The following is a 17,657-nucleotide window of genomic DNA, read 5'->3' on the forward strand; positions in this document are numbered from 1 at the left end:
TTGATGATCGATCAAGGACAAATTTTAACCATTATTTTGCTGTGGGAAAAATTTGTCCTTTCAAACCTTTGTTAATTGCATTATTAATTTCGTGTCAAGGATGGTGCAATTAGTCTCTTCATGTACAAAGGAAGCAAAGGGGTGTGGGTTAAACCTTACACCATCTGAAACATTAATGATAGATTACCCTTACTAATAACAGCCTGTTTCAAGTGCAAAATCTTCCAAAAACGTTCTATTAAAGACTTGTTTGACAGTGTAGGGGTGCTTGTGCAACGGGCAAGGCAAAATGAAATTCTTCCCCTCAGACCACACCACAGGACACACCTGAGGTAAGTAATATACCAATATGTCATCATCTTGACCCATTAAACCTGGACGAACACCACAATCAGAAATCGAACAAAAAAGAAAAGTGTATAGCTCTCGGCAGTTATTGATTAGTTTTCAGAACTGGTAGCGGTAATATTCTAAAGGAGGGTCTTCCCCACGCCCTCGCCTCTCTACTCTGCCAGACAAAGACCGAGACTACCGATAATTACAATAACAAAAGAATAAAAATAAAAGAAAGTTTTGTTTCAGACTGAAATAAGTGGGGTAGAGTGTTGTGACCCAGTGTGGATGGAAGGAACGAATAGCCGGATGGACAGGATTGAAACATCTCCTCCCTCTGTTTGACCTCCACCCTGTGTTCGATGAGTGTATAAAAGGGATGAACACTTTCATCTTCATTCATCCCGCTTTTTGAATCCTTCGTTAAGTTCCTACTTTTAATCCTTGAAGCAATTACCATGATCGCCAAGGTAAGTTTGGACATTGTTTTTTTGGCAGTTTTTATCTGGGAGTTGTTGTTTAAGAGGGCGCTATATCGCTGGAGATATTTTCCATGGTGATTTCGTTTCACCTTCATTGTTATTTTCAAATTTAAAGCTTAGAGAAAAGTGAGTTCTGATAAACCTAGAGTAAACCATAAAGCTTCAAATGCTGAATAAATGCTTTAAAAATGAAAGTAAATTATTGCAAGATTACTTCCTGTCTGTGTAATCCAGAGTAATCCAGCCATAATTTGGATATTTTGAATTTTTTGAATTTGGAAATTGTGATTTTTTTTTAGCATTTGAAACTTTATGATTTACTCCAGGCTTACATGAACGTATTTTCTCTGTACATTAAATTTTAAATTACTTACGTAGGTGAAAAAGAACATGCCATGAATGTGTTTGTGGTAAAGCGATCTTTTAAATCCATATTTGGAGTTTGTTTATCGACCGAATTAGCTCTCTGTACTGCAATAACTCTCAAGAAACCGTATTTTGAAAATTAATGCGAGGCAAGGTTAATGCTACCTAATTAAAGAAAAAAACTAAAATATGTTCTGATCAAATTGAACCTCAGTATTGTAATCGACTGATTTAGAGTCTCTGTTCTGCAATAACTCTCAAAAACAGCATCTTGAAAATTTATACGGGGCAAGTTTAATGCTACCTGATTAAAGAAAAAAACTAAAATATGTTCTGATCGAATTGAACCTCAGTATTGTAATCAAATTTAAGAAGTACAATAATGTTGTTCAACATATCAAGATTTTAAGCTTTCGGCAAACTATGTTACATGGTGCAACGCACTTGAAGAATTGATTAGTAAAGCAAGTAATCAAGTTTCTAACATGTAATGAAAATGTGGAAGATTGTAATTTTGCATTACAGAAATTAATTTAATTGAAATAACATAACGAATATGACGTAAACTTATATCAAGAAAAATCCCATGCATTTAAATAAAGAGAAAATTCGTTCTCGTATAAAAGTATTCAATTTTAAGTGAAGACTATTAATCAAAATATCCTTTCGTTGCTCCACAACATTTGTTAACTAAAATAATTCCGAATAAATTGTTGGAGCCGAAGTTTTTTTTTAACGCTTATGTTAAAGCATAGGAAACTATTACTGTGGAATAATTTATAAATCAAAAATTGCTTTTGATTATTAATTTTTAAATATAATACTTCGAAACATCAAAAAGAACACTACGTTTTGAGCAAACGATTTTATAAATGATTTTAGAAATAGTTTTCAAATCTTGTAATTTAAAGTTTTCTGGGAAAGTTGGTCAAATCAGGTATTTTAGAAAACTTAATTCTAAAGCAATAATATTTTAAATTGATTTGAAATTTAATTTTATCATTGCTTATAAAATACGTATGTTCGTCTGTACTTTAAAATTAGCAATTTTTTTTAATAAAATTTATTAAAATTTTTATTTTACTCAAAATTTTCTACATTAAAATTCATTACTTCAATACCAAAAATATAATTTTACTTAAAAATAAAATGTCAGAAAATTAATTAAGACTTAATCACATATGAGTTTGGTAGAAAGGAAATAAATATCGATATCAAACTGTATTGTTCATAAAATTAAAGCAGAAAAACTTTTATTTCTTATTTTTTAATCATTTTAATTCATACCTACAAAAAATGTCTATTGTAAGAAGATAGTATGGATTAATATAAATTATAGGAAATATGTGAAAAGAATAAAATTTTTTCCTACATAACGGTTCTGTGCATACCGTATGCGATTTTCAAAGTTAGAAATCTAGGAAGACTTAACGTTACAGTCTTTTATAATCATTACAATACACTGGAAAAATAGTTAAAACTTCTGATTTAAAATGTACCAAATAAAATACACCACAACAGATAAAATTACATTGAATTGAAAACTAATTTATGTTATAAAATGTGAAGAAGATGGCTTAATCGCAGAAAAACAAAATCAAATAAAAATATATATTAAAATTAAATCAAAGTTAAATTTACATTTTTATTATTATTTATCAAAATATTAAATATTATGTTTTGAAATTGTATTTGTTAGTAACTATTTTAATGTAGTAATTGTAGTATGTTTGTTAGTAATTAGTTTTAATTTAATTTTTTTAAGAAATGAAGTGTTTAAATTTTTTTCAGACTATAAATTATGATCTAGAAAATGTAGAAAATATGACTATAAGACTTTTTCAAGACAAAATAAGGCCGTTTCGTAATACATTTACAATTAAATTTTACCAAGTAAACCAGACGATAAAACGTGTGAAAATTTGTTTTTTTCATGACACGAGAGGTAACTCGGAGTGAGAAATTATATGGTGAAAATAAGTGTTATTTACTGTGTAATTTATGAGCTAATCATTCAAAAAATATAACCGAAATATAACAAATATATCATGACGAAATTTTTTTGCACTGTTAGTCGTTAAATAGAGTTAAATAAAGGTATGGTAAATATGTCTTGCTATTCAATTCTTTTTTGCTTATTTTGTTCGCTCTGGTAAAGGGAAATATTTGTTTCTAAAAGCAATAATTTTATAACAATAATGGCAACAACAAAAAAATATATATATTATATAATTCTCGCTCCAAATTATTTACTGATCAGTCTGATTAATTTCATAGTGCTTTCTGAAAAAAAAACTTCGGTTACGTCAATTGTTCTGGAAAAAATATTGTAATGTAAGAACTTGTGCATTTATGAATAGTTAAAAAGTTTCATAAGTTCCGAAAATGTCCCATTGTCTCCGATGCCTTCTCATGGGTTTAAAAAATCAAGTCTTGAGAATAAAACTATGGTAAAAGTGTTATCAACTAATCATCTAGTTCGAAAAAAATGCTAAAATAAGATTTTTATCATGAGCTCTAAATTGCAGTTTCGCTTAATGGGATATATACAAAAAAACATTATAAAATAATATCTATTTAGCTATTTCTTTTAACATAATCATATTAAGCTGGAAAACAAATCGTAAATACTGTCCCTTTTTTTGCGAGAAAAAAAAGTGATAAAAACAATTATTCTTTTCTCGCTTTACTTCTTATGTTTACAAAGGAGAACAAATTTTTTGTTGCTTTTATATAAATACTTGATCTTGCATAATTTATGACTACGGATTCCTAGTCTGAAATTAGTCTTGCTCTTGAATCTACTGATTTTTCTTTAAAAATAACATTTTTATTCCTTTCTTGTCAAAATGTAGAAGCTAAAAATCGTCGTATATAAAAGGGGGAAACGTTGATGTTTCGACAAACATTTTGGGGAGTTAGGCACATTACAGAATTAAAATGGCATAATAACCCATGCTCGAAAATGTCATCATACACCAAGAGAGGCTCTTCCCTATCATGAAGAGATTTTTCGTGTGCGTCTGATCAGGTCATAATAGGGAAGAGCCCCTATCAGTAAATGACGACATTTCAGTGTATGATTCCTGTGCAAATTTAATCCTGATAATGTGCTTTAACTTAGTTTGTCGAACATTTATGCGATCCTCTGTTATATTTAACATTTTTAAACTTATAGATTTCGACGAAAATTAGACTAAAATGTCATTTTTAAAAAAGTCTGCAGATTGGAGAAAGAAACTGATTGCATATTTGAAATCAGCAATACGAAAGTATCTGAGATCTGTTAAAAAATCCTGTGCCTCAGAAAATTTGTTCCCCAGTATAATTTAGAAACAATTTAGAATTACATTCAGAATATCAACAATTCAGAATTTCCTCAATATTACGTAAAATAGACAGAGCTGTATTTTCTTATATTATTTTCTAAATAAAGTTTATGCATGAAAGCTGAAATTTTGAGTTTTGATATAAAGACGAAGTTTCGAGAGTAACCGATATAACATCCAAACAAATACACACTTATTTCTGATAACTTAATCTTTTAACAAAAAAAAAACTAAAGTTAATAGTTGTTACATATACAAAAGCTAATACTCCAGATATTAAAACACGATTTAGGAATATGGTTTGTATTATTTAAATAAAAGATTTCCTACCATGATGTACTCTCGAAATCTTATTGTGATAGGCAGTTGAACTAAAATCATTCATTTATGTAAAGCGTGTAGAAAGAATAACTTAGTAAAAAATAACTTAAAAGAATAATAACAAGAATAACTAAAAAGTAGAACACTCACATTTACATTCATTGAAGACATTAGAATAGATTTAAAGAAATGAACTGTTATTGACCTTGATACATTGTTATAATAATTAGTCCAGTGCTTCTATTTGTGATTGATTGGATATATTTGATGATGCAAATGCATTAAGATTTACATAAACCTTTTGTTATCTAATGTTCTAAAATAATAAGGATCTAAAAAACGTAAGAGCTTTCTAATTTTACAAAGAAGGTTATTTTATTAGATCAAGTACTGATTTAAAAAGCAGGTTTTTTGTCGCTAAGGAATCTGAAAAATATATTCATCATTGAGTATTATTTTAATAAAATTAGTTCATAATAATCATTATCAGTTGCTGTTCTAATACATTACGAAAATTATCAGAAAACTGGTGCTCAAATGCATCAGTTTAAAAATATTTATTTCTTTATAGTATACACACATAGAGTATTCGGATCTAGTAATCACATATACTATTCATACATGCGTAAAGGGATTCCAAAATTAGGATTTAAAATCTTTTCTAGAAGGTATAGATCAGTCTTACTAGAAATATTTTTTAAGAACTTCAGGCGCAATTTGTTCAATGTTTCGGATGTTAATAGTTATTTACGTTAAACTATATTCACTAAAAGTTAAAATTCACCAAAAAAATTATCATTACTTAAGAAGCGAGTTGCCCTTTCTAAAAACAAATTAATTGAAAATATTCGAAAGAAAGATAAGATTTAAGTTTTTGTTTTTTTGAAAATTACATATCAATTCGTCAATGATTGATTTTACCACAACATTATGCTATTATTATGCACTCAATTGCGTTGAATATCTAAAATGATTATTAAATCAAACACCGTCACTTTTTATCTATCATAGGTAAGTTTCAGTTTGTTGCATTTATTACGTACTTTAATATTACGCAGAGAAAAGTAGATAAATGATTTTATACAATTACGCAAAATCACATAATAACATTTTAAAAGCATAGAAAAAAATTATTTAAGATTTACAGAATTTACAAGTGAAAACAAAAGTCTTTTTCACCATTTTTAATTTTTATAACTAAACAATATCGTAAAATTTTAATATTTATTAAACCTTTGACACAGAATTTTTATTAAACATATTTCTCATTATTTTTTTTATTATTTTGTATTAGTTTAGCATTTCAATCAATTATGGTTACAAAGTACAGCATGCAACATCGGTGTTGTTAAAGATAAAAATTTTCAAAAACGGACAATTTCCGAACAAAAATTTTTCACATTTGCATTTGGATCTAGGGGAAGCAGTTAATCATCATTGAAATTACTTTTACTTACAAAGTTAAGTATTGATAAATTTTTTAATATGAAGGAAAATAAAAATTCTTGAACTTTTTTTTTTTTGGATTTTACATTTAAGAAGAAATATACTTCTGATATAACAGCAGATTTTTTAAATAACTATTAAACTGTTTTTTATGATCAGGAATAACCAAATATGTTTTTGAGAGTCAGAAAAAAAAATATGTAAAAATGATACCAGTGTCCCATCTGTGTCAAAGAGTTAACAAAATATTGAATAAAAAGTCTAATTTTGACTTAAGTACAAAATTATATAATTTAATTAAACAATTATAAATTAAATAATATTTATACTTAATAGATTGAATAAAGCGAAACTGCTGATAAAAATTATTGAGGGAGATTTATCCTCAATTTAGTTGTTTATAATAAAAATTCAAAAATGCTAGAGCATGCGATATATGTGACAGAAATTCCAATTGTTTAAACTGATAAATTTAATAAGTTTTTTTTAAATCAAAATAAGCCCCTTGATGGAATTTTGAGGTGGCTTAGCAAAATGGATGCTTATACAATGCCAAAACACAGAAGGTGAATAGTAAAATGCATTCATCGCTTTTCTGAGAAATATATTTCCAATTTATATTATTATTTTTTGTTTGGCAACGATGACAAACTGTCGCATCTGTCTAACTTTCTAATTTACGCATTTAAATTAGCTTCTTAGATTGTTTCAATTAGCCTATTACATTGCGTCTACGTTTATGTGTATTATTACAGAAACTATAGCAAATTGTAAATATGGGATACAAATTTTCTATATTCTTATATTCCTAAGTTGTGGTAGAAGAGAACTTTAAAATTAAGGTTAGATTATTATAATTATTATACATAGGTGTCAAAATTATATTGGTACTTATGTATAGTAGCTTGAATTTTTAAATTTTAAAATTATCTTAATTAATCTTAGTATCTATATTTTTAAATTTCAAAAATTGATTTTAGTAATTTGCTACTATTATTGACTATTAAAGAATAAATTTTCAATTGAAGAAACGAATGATTTTTTGCAATATTAATTTTATGCATTGAAAAAAAAAATATTCGACATTTTTAATCAGTCTGACTTTGTCCCATTATTAAACTTCTATTAAAATTGTTCATGCTTTGGATAATAATACTATTTGAGGTCTGTTTTTTCTAATTTCAATAATTTCATACGTGATAAATATCATAATAAAATTATTATGATATTTATCACATATTTCTAATATATACTAAAGCGGCTACATGAATATTTATGTTTACTAATATAAATATATCAGTGTAAAATTTTTAATCTACTTATCAAGGGTTTCTGAGTTTAAATCAGTAGAGACTAAAATAGTAATTAAATGCTGGCCGACTTCTTTATTTAATTTGAAATATTACAATTATCAATATCAGTTTGTTTAAGAATTCTTTACTATTCTACTCCCTTCTCCAACTGAGTCTTCAGTTTTATTCGTCATACCGTTTTTCTGTGGTGCTGCCATCTATACATAGAAATGATTATTAGCATTAGTCGTTCATTCACTTTCTGAAAGATGGAGCCACTAAATTTTTAATTTAAGCCATTATGTGAAAAATCATTAGATTTAATTCTTTTATAGTTAAATTATTTAAATCATAGTTATTTGTTTGTTTTTACATCATCTATTTAAAGAAGAAAGAAAATTTCACCACTATTATTAATTAAAGACAAATATTCCCAAACATTTTGATGAGTTGTGATTTAAATTTAAAGTATAATCACAAAAATTTCTTCTTTCTTATAGATTTTTCTGCTTTCTGCTGTTGTTGCAGCTACATATGCACAGTATGCTGCCCCATATCCTCAACAATACGCTCCAGTTAAATCAGAAGAAATAAAGGTGGGTGTATTGAAAATATTTTTTTTATAAATATTGCTAACATTTCTGTATTCTAAATTTTAAACAGAGTCAAGAAAGAATTGATATTATATGCAAGAAAGCGATTTCTAGGTACTATTTCTAAGCAATTGTACGAAACAATGCGTATTTCTTGGATGAATTAGAGAAATCAAGCTAAATTTGCCTTTATTTTCCTTTTTAACTATTAATATACTGAAAATTGACGTATCATAACTACCGTAGGCGATTCAAATTGAGTTACTTTTCTCTACATGTTTAGAACATTTACTTTAAATCATATTGTTTAACTACTATTGTCAATTTTTGAGATTATTTCTGATATTATTTTTCATCTTAATTTTCATCTTAACTCAGACACTTATTTCCAGTTTATTTATCAAAACTATATGTTACTCTGCTCTTTCTCAATTTTAGTTCTGATATATATGTTGACAAAATAATTTCTGATAACTTCTCCAGACAATTTATTCTTGGTTTAGATATAAATAAGTATTTTACGTGCACGTCTTTGTCTATTTAAATTCCCTGGATCGCTTAAGTATTTATTAATTCTGAACGGACCAATGCCGAAAAATGAACGGCTAGACACTTACACTCACTATTAAGACAAATACTGCGCATATGATAACTAAAATAATTTTGTTTTTTTATCACACTATCAATTTAATTGTAATAGTTATCATTAATCATTACAATAATACCTGATAAACTTGATAATAATACCTCATAATAAACTTGCAATAATGTCTGAGAAACTCATGATAAACTTGAAAAACTTCCGGACGTTAAAAACATATCAGTTATATTGCCGAGTCACGATATGTTTTTTTATTTTATGATGAACTCCAGCAATATATTTTCGGAATAGTTTAGTATACATTAAAATGTATGACAGATTCTATGTTTTTTTTTTCTTAACAAAACGCTTTTATTTTTATTTTTTGAATTCTACTTTAAATTTATTTTGAAATAACTACAGTAGTCTCGATAATTCGAGGAGGACGGAACCGAGCCCACCTCGAACTTTCGAAAACTTGAATTATCGAAAACGTAGAATTTAAGAAATATTTAAATAAATGGAAACAATGCTATTTCTAAATTTCAGTATTTAATTGAAAAATATATCATATTTAAAGAAAATTTATTTACATTAGATGATCAGGGTACATTCACTGCATTACATCAAGTTTCAACATTCTTTATATTACTGCATCAGATTAATTGTACTTTAAATTACTGTCTAATGGTTTTTGTTTAAACTGTTCACATGTTTCAATGTTTAATACACAAACTTGTTTTTAAACATTCAGTCTCAGTAATTGCCGTAAAGCCAATCGTAGTAATCGTTCCACATGTTGTGTCTCAGTTGGTCATTGTTTGGGAGCAAGACTGATTTTTTTTCACTAGCTTGGATTTATAGGAAACTCGTTTTTTTTTTATTACAGCGGCCATGCCAAAACAAAAGAACATCTTCATATCTCTTAATTATGTGCAATTTTCTAGTTATTAAGGCTCAATTTTGGATTTGCTTATTTGTGAAAATTTTAAGTTACAAAATCAGAAGAAAAAAAACGTACTTTACCTGATATAAAATTTGATTCATTTAGATTTTGATTGATTTTGATTCTCAAAATGTGGTGAACTAGACGTTCTATTGAAAATATAGATTTAGAAGTGAATTATAATTTGCATTCCTCGTGTTAATTTTACAATTAGTTTTGTATATATTGGAAACTGTTTCACTGAATAAAACACATTCCCAAAACTACCAGAATACGGTAAAATTTACCATGTTTCTGGTTCTATGTGAACACCAAAAGGCTCTGTAACTTTTAAGGAAGCGTAACGATTTTGTTAAAATTAACCGTAAAATATTATTTTACATTAATTATTATATATTTATATTTATTATTAATGATTATTATACTGTTTAAAATCAGGCATATGCGTTTAAGTTGATATTTTTATAAATATGTCTTAGAGCATGGCATAAAACTCTTTTCTTTAGTTAAATTTATTTTTAAGTTTCAACTAGTTATTTAATGAGTGGTACTGAGAACTAAAGTTTTTAAAACCAGAATTGCCAGTAAACTGTTAACATATGAACAGAAAAATTACCAAATTAATGGTGATCTACCGTATATTTTGGTTTTTATTGCCAGAATTATGCTTTTTCTTCTTCGTTTTTTTAAATTTTTTTTTATACCGAAACGTCATTATTATATAGCGCTGTAGTTTCACCAGAATTTCTTTCTTCATGTTAAGTAAAATCAGAAATTTTTGAAAACAATGATGAAACTTATTTGACAAAAGATGATCTTTAAAAAAAATTTTTTGTTTGTTATTTATTAATTAATTCAATGATGGTAAAAAAAAGCTTTAATAGAGAGGTGTAGAAACTTTAACATCATTATGAACTACATAATTTTGAACGATAATATCCAAATCGGTTGCATATTATTTCTTGAGAAACTAAAATTTTAAATATTTCATTTTAAATTTAATTAAAAAAAAATTTTTCTCGCTACATAAAAAAAATAACCAATATTTCTGATAATAAAAAAATTCAATTATTCAAATTAAAAGTCTTGTATTTAAACGTCTTTTATTAAATTTTAATAACTCTTTGAAATTACAGTACCCACCACAACCTTACCAATTCGGATATGACAGCAATGATGAGTACGGCACAACTGCTTTCCGAAAAGAATCGGGAGATGGCAGTGGAAGAGTGCAGGGAAGTTACGGTTACAAAGATGCTCAGGGTATTGAAAGAGTTGTTGAATACGTAGCTGATGAAAATGGATATCGAGCTCAGGTAAGGCGTAATTTTTTTTGAAATTGTTTCGAATAATTCAAATTTTGATATATTCGCACATTCAAGCGATTTTACTATTTAAATTCATGATATTTACAAAGGAAAACATGCGATATAGAACTACATGAATTTCATTACTTTTTTACGAATAGCATTTGCGTTTTTCCTTCCTGATTATAGTTACATTTCCTATTTCTCTAGAAATATAAAAAATTGAGGGAAAAAAGTCATACAGTACAGAGCAAATATAAAGTATTAATATAATTTGATATTTCTTCTCTGTAATTTCAAATAAGTGATGACTTATGCTAAAACAAAATCATACATTTTTTTTTTAAATTTTCATGAAGATATTAAGAGAATATCAGTCATTTTATAAATTTTTCAGTAAATTTAATACAAATGTTTGATTAATAAAAAATTCAGATAAAATTTCCAATAACATTGAATATAACTGAATAGAGTCCAATAACTGAACAAAGTTTGTTGATAAAAGTTTTGTTCTAGAAGATAATGAGAAATAAGTATCGAAGATTTTTATTTAATTTAATTTTATGTATAAGAAATCGCTGTTAAGATTTACAGCAAATAAAATAATGTAGATAAAATGCCTCCTTGTATCAAAGATAAAATTCAGACAACAGTAGTTCATGCACTGTGCACAAAAAAATAAATAAATAACGGACCACCCTGAATAATTTTTGATCTAATATTTGGATCTTCAAGTTCTAGGACTCAATCTTAATGGTTCTGAGGGTGTTCTCAAATATGCTAAAAAATTAGTTACGAAATTGTAAATTAATTTATGAAATTTGACACAAAAAGCACTTTCCCTGAATAAATATACCTGTCTTTCGACGGATTCAGATTCCCCCAAAATAGAGTGGGTAGCCGCAATCTGGGAAGTATGTCCTCATAATTTGGTCAGGAGAGCGATCCAAAGTTTGGACCCCTTAACGTTAATTTTACTTTTTGCATATGACACCATATCTCGGAAATTTTTTAAGCGAATTTGAAAGATTAATTTGAAAGATTCACATAATTGTAAAATTCGCTTATCTAAAGAATATTTTATACTAAAAAATTTTTAATAAAGATTTATTATTTTTTATGTTTTTATTTAATACTAGTCCAAAAAAATTGAATTGTAAGATATAAAATGTTTTACATCATTCCAAAGTTTGCAACTTTAAGTGCAAAATACAAAATTTGAGCAAAATCGGTTGAATAGCTCCTGAAAAATCGAATTGTAAAGAAGTCGTATTTTGAAAATTCGATTATGATTTGTTGGACTGTACTGTTGAAAGTAATGCATATTTTTTTTTCTTATTAAGAACCAATCAAAAGTGAACAGTCTAATTCAATTTTCGGCTAATTAATATATAATCTCCTTTATTGTAGTCTTACCAATGTCTATGGTGTCAAATTAATACTAATAAAAATATTTGTGTGTGCTGTTAAATTCTTAACAAATGAAACCAAATTATAATAATTTGTCCGGAACTGCCGTTCAATATAAAATTTATAATTTTTTACCAATATTTAAAATAATGTCATATTTTAAAACCAACATTCAACAATTAGGAAATAAGTTTAGAAAAATAAATGCAAAAATGGTAATTTTACGCTAGAGAAAGCAGTTCTTTTTAAATCGCTTTTGTGAGAGTTTGATTTAATAACACCTCTATAAACATCTCTTATATATTGTATTTAATCTACTTATTATTGCACACATAATACGGGTAGTTTCATTCTATATAAATATTACTTTCACATTTGCAGCTAATTTTCCTATATAAAAGCAATATTTTACAGTTTATTTAATTAAATTTTTTTATAGTTTAAATTTTAATATTACATACTCCTAATATTTTAGATTATAATAATCAAATAGATTTGTAATATACAAGATAAAAAATGTTTGATAGTATTTTAAACTATACAAACATTTTTAAAACCGCATTTGTCGCATTAACTTGAAATGATTACAGCAAAGTCTTTTCTAAAAAGAGTTTTATTTAGATATTGTATTAAAAGTAGAAATCAAAGCTAATTCAATTCCGTTTAAATAAAGTGCAACCATCGCAGGAATAACTAAAATTCATTTAGTGAACCATTGTTTTCATATACTATTTTTTTCTTCTTTTTAATAAATTATGCTGCAAATCTTTCCTAAAGCTGTATTTTGTAGAATTAGTAAGTAATTTCAACATTGTTTATTGAAGAAAAACGATAAAAAATAATAAAATGCGCGTAAGAATGCACTGACAAAAAAATTACGATCAAAAGTACTCGGAATATGGTAAAATTTACAGTGTTTCCGGCTCTGGGGGAACCACCAGAAATCTCGGTAATTTTTACCGCAATGCTCTGGTAATGATTTTGGTAAAATTAGCAACAATGTATAGTAAAATTTGGTAATTTCCTCATGATACCTTAGAGCACGGCATAAAAACCCTTTACTTGCTTAAATTTGTTTTTTTAACACTAGATTGTCGGAGGAAGTCATTTTGACTGTTTTTTAATTTGAGTTAGAAAAACAACGATGTATATAATGACACAATTTCTTAGAATTTTGTGACTTTTTGTACAACATATAATTTCTTTATTGTTAATATTTACTAATAACTTGTTATATAACTGTAATTAATATAAAAAAATATAAAAAATTTATTTTAAGCAAATTTCTTTACACATTAGTTATTCCTTTACAATGCAGTCGTTTTGACTGCTTTTGGACAATATTGTAGTTTTAATCCTTTTAGTCATAATTATATATTATTTTTTACTAAATGTGTGGTGAAAAGAACTATAATTTTGAAAACCAAAATTTCCAGTAAACTTTTATCGTATGAACGGAAAAATAAGCAAATGAATGGTCTAAATACTATAACTTTTGATTTTACTAACCAGAATTATATATTTTTTCTTTCAAAAACGTCATTACCATACAGAATGACAGTTTTATCAGTTTTTTTTTCCATGTTTGTTCTAAATTATCAACTTCAGCAAATCTGTTGTTCAGAAATAAGATATGTTGAATATTAATCAAATCTTGAAAGAAAGGAAACTTTTAGTTCTATTTTTTTCTCAATATCACTACTTAGCTTCAATCAATTTTTAAATACTTCATATAAAATTGCTAAAAAATTTAATAAAAGACAATTTGGGGATTTATAATGAAATGCTTTCTTAAAGAATATGAAATGAAATTATGATTAACTGTTTTTAATTATTTTTCCTATAACTTTTGAGGACTTAACGTCTAATAAATTTCATAACTTTTGGTGCACTATTATGACTTAAAAAATAGTATTTTAATATTTTTAATCAGTTTGCGTGCCTTAACAAATCGTTTGTCTATGTAAAAATTGGATTGTATTTATCTTTGTTGGTTGGAGCTTTGAATCTCAATAAAAATTATAAGAAAGGTAAGAAATTCGGTTCAAGTAATCGTTCTGTCAGTTTGATGGTATATAAATATCTAATTATTTTAGTCTAGGGGATTTTGTTCATGAAAAATGCGATAGTTAAAAACAAGTAATAAAATTTATTAAGTTTAATTAATATTTAAAAAACATATTTTATTGCATTTATGAGTTTCTTCTAAGCTGAATATTTCTATTTAAAAATCGCATTTTATGTCATTATTTAACACTCGGGTTTTAGGAGTATAAATAAGAAACCTATATGTGAAAAAAGCTATTTTTTTGTGGTTATTTACTGCACTTATAAACATAGAAAGACTTGCTTTATCATAAGCTGCAATTATCTGAATTGTTCAAATTAATACAAAACAAGTTGAGTTTTAAATATTTAGAAGGAACATATATTAGATTGGACATCCTAAATTTTAATTGCTTTAATATACTCTTGCAATTTACATTTCTTTGCTTGAAAACTGTAATTTTGTGGAATGTTTTGAAATTATAATTAAAGAAAATTAATATAAACTTTGAGGAAATAATTTTTTATGTGTTGAAAATATTTGCTGTTTTTGTGAGTTTTATACATTTTCTATTTTGTATTATGTATCTAGGTGGGTGTATATATTTGGTGTTTTGAATATTTAATAGAATTTTTATTCTTAAAAAAAGATAAGCTGATTAGCATGGAAGATTTTATCAAATTTTTTTTCGAAACTTCTAAATCAAATCTATAAAAATTATGACCTTTTTAATAATTTTTTTAATATAATAAATGCAGAATAATCATTTGAAAAATTGTTTACTAATTTTAATTTTAATACAATAGTAATAATAAATAATCTTGAAGTAATTATGATTACCATAGTCTTCAAAATATTTTAACGTGAACTTATGACAATTAAGACACATTTAAAATTTGTTATCTTTCAATAATCTTGACAATTTACTTCTCGATAGTTTTTTTGATAATAATATGATATTTTCATAAATAATTTTCCCAATGACAGACTTAAGCTATCTAGTATGAAATATTTAATTTCTTTTAGGTAAAAACCAATGAACCAGGAACTGAAAGCAAAAGCCCTGCTGATATTGAACTCTACGCCAATCCCATCCATGTAAATTATGTACCACCACAGAAATATCAATCTGTTGATGCTGCCTACAAGCCCCAATATTAAGACAATGACTGGTTCTTTTATTCCTTCATCTGAGGTAAGTAATTTGAGATTGGTGTATGCATAGTGTTCTGTACAGACCACTATTAATATATAATTTTGAAGCACTTGCAAAAAAGCCAAAAATAGAAAAATAGAATAATTTTGAAGCACATTAGGTGCCTTCAATTAATATTTGAAAAAAAAACGTAAATTAAGAGTCACTAATGAGGAAGGCGGGATTGAAAACATCAAAATCAGATTGATTGCCGAAGGAAACAGAGAGAGCTGAAATGTTTTCTTTTAAAACATCTCTCAGACAATCGAACTAATTTGGTGTTTTTCTTCCTATCTTCTTTGCTAATGATTCGACAGATTTCGATATCCGTCGAATCATTAGTGAGATTTTGATATATATATATATATATATATATATATATATATATATATATATATATATATATATATATATATATATATATATATATATATATATATATATATATATATATATATATATATATAATATTGCTTAAATTATAAATTAATCATAAAAAAAGTTGCTAAATGGTTTAATGTGAGTCACAATTAGACAACTTACTGCATAAAAAAATCTTGATATTTTTCTATTTTCCTCAACAAACTTTCGCTTTTTAGTTTCAATGAAATAGAAAAACTGGTATAAAATTTATAAATAGAATTTTGTAATTATATTTTTTATCACATTTATACTGTAATCTGATTAAAGGTTTAAATTTAATTAGCATTTTAATAATTAGAAATAAATAAAAATACTTGGGAAGTATAAAAATGAGAAGAAAGGCATTAGCAAGACGTATTAATGGAATATAAGTTTATAAATAAATTATTTCATAACACGAAATTAAACAGACAGAAATAAATAAAATTCTCTTTGAATGAGTAAAACATTAAAATAAAATTTTGATTTAATTATTGAAACTGTGTATTCGAAATATATAATATTATTAATTTATTTCAGAGTACTCATGTTTTGATTGGACGTTCATCCCTACCTGAAAAAGTATTTATTTGATGTCTAGCTCTTTCAATTATGGCTGCTAAAATGGCATTCAACGAATGCACGGCTTATTCTGAATCTATTGTCAGATTCATTGTTACTTAACTCTTTTTTCTCACCTTGACGTTTTATAAAAGAAAACATTTCGATTTTGTGTATTCATCTGTTATAAATAAATTTATTCGAAAAGAAAGTAAAAAGTATTTTATTGCGTGTGTATTTATTGTAAGCAATAATTAGTTCAATAAGAGAAATGAAAGCTTTGTCATAATCGTGGCTAATATGATATCACAGTAAAATGATAAGAAAAAAAATTAGGACTTTAAAATGTTTTTTACGCAACAGTAAAATTAAAAATTTTAATATGTCTTTAACTTGGGTTACAGGAATTATATGATATATGTTATTCCTTTTGCGTTTCTGAATGAAGCAGAATGTCAGTATTTTCAAGAACTATAAATTTATTAAAAAGTTATTAAAAGTTTCCAGGAGAATAAGTATGTTTTAAGTTTTTAAAAGTTTAATGAAAACATAATATAGATTTCAAATTATAGATTTTAATATTTTTGATATCGTTTAATCATAAAATGAAACATCCAAATGAAAAAAGTTTCTGAAAGACAAACCCAAAAGTATCTTTACGTTTTCAGCTTGAGAAAGTACTTTTGGATATTAATTAACCTAAGTTGAGGTTTATAGCTTTAACTGAAGACTAAAAATTTCCCCTGGTTTCCTCAATAAAACTATTTGGTTATTTATAGTATTTTTATTTTTAATAAAACTTTCATTTTTTTTCTTCAAATTTCCAAATTATTTTTTCTTAAAAATTTCATCTAAAGTTTTTGATTTGTACAGTTTAACATTAGCCATTTGCCACAAAACTGAACCACATACCACAAGACTTAGCCACATCACTGAGAAAAAACTACGTTTAAAACTACAGTATAAGGTAAAATTTACTGTGTTTCTTGCTCTATAAGAACACCAAAAAGCTCGGTAATTCTAACTGAAGAGCTTTGGTAGGAATTT

At 26.1% G+C, this 17,657-nt stretch overlaps 1 protein-coding gene across 1 annotated transcript; it reads left to right on the top strand.

Moving 5' to 3' along the window:
• Positions 1 to 311: 311 nt before the first annotated feature.
• On the top strand, positions 312 to 16,831 carry LOC107437965 (cuticle protein 10.9). The gene is made up of 5 exons (XM_043052669.3): positions 312 to 803; positions 8,070 to 8,165; positions 10,825 to 11,004; positions 15,479 to 15,647; positions 16,590 to 16,831. Exons 1-4 carry the CDS (start codon positions 792 to 794, stop codon positions 15,611 to 15,613), a joined length of 423 nt encoding a protein of 140 aa, XP_042908603.1. The 5' UTR covers positions 312 to 791; the 3' UTR covers positions 15,614 to 15,647; positions 16,590 to 16,831.
• The last annotated feature ends 826 nt before the right edge of the window (positions 16,832 to 17,657 follow it).

This window comes from Parasteatoda tepidariorum, chromosome 1, assembly GCF_982258835.1.
Source record: "Parasteatoda tepidariorum strain Cologne lab strain chromosome 1, Ptep-v5.0, whole genome shotgun sequence".
Lineage (NCBI taxonomy): Eukaryota > Metazoa > Arthropoda > Arachnida > Araneae > Theridiidae > Parasteatoda > Parasteatoda tepidariorum.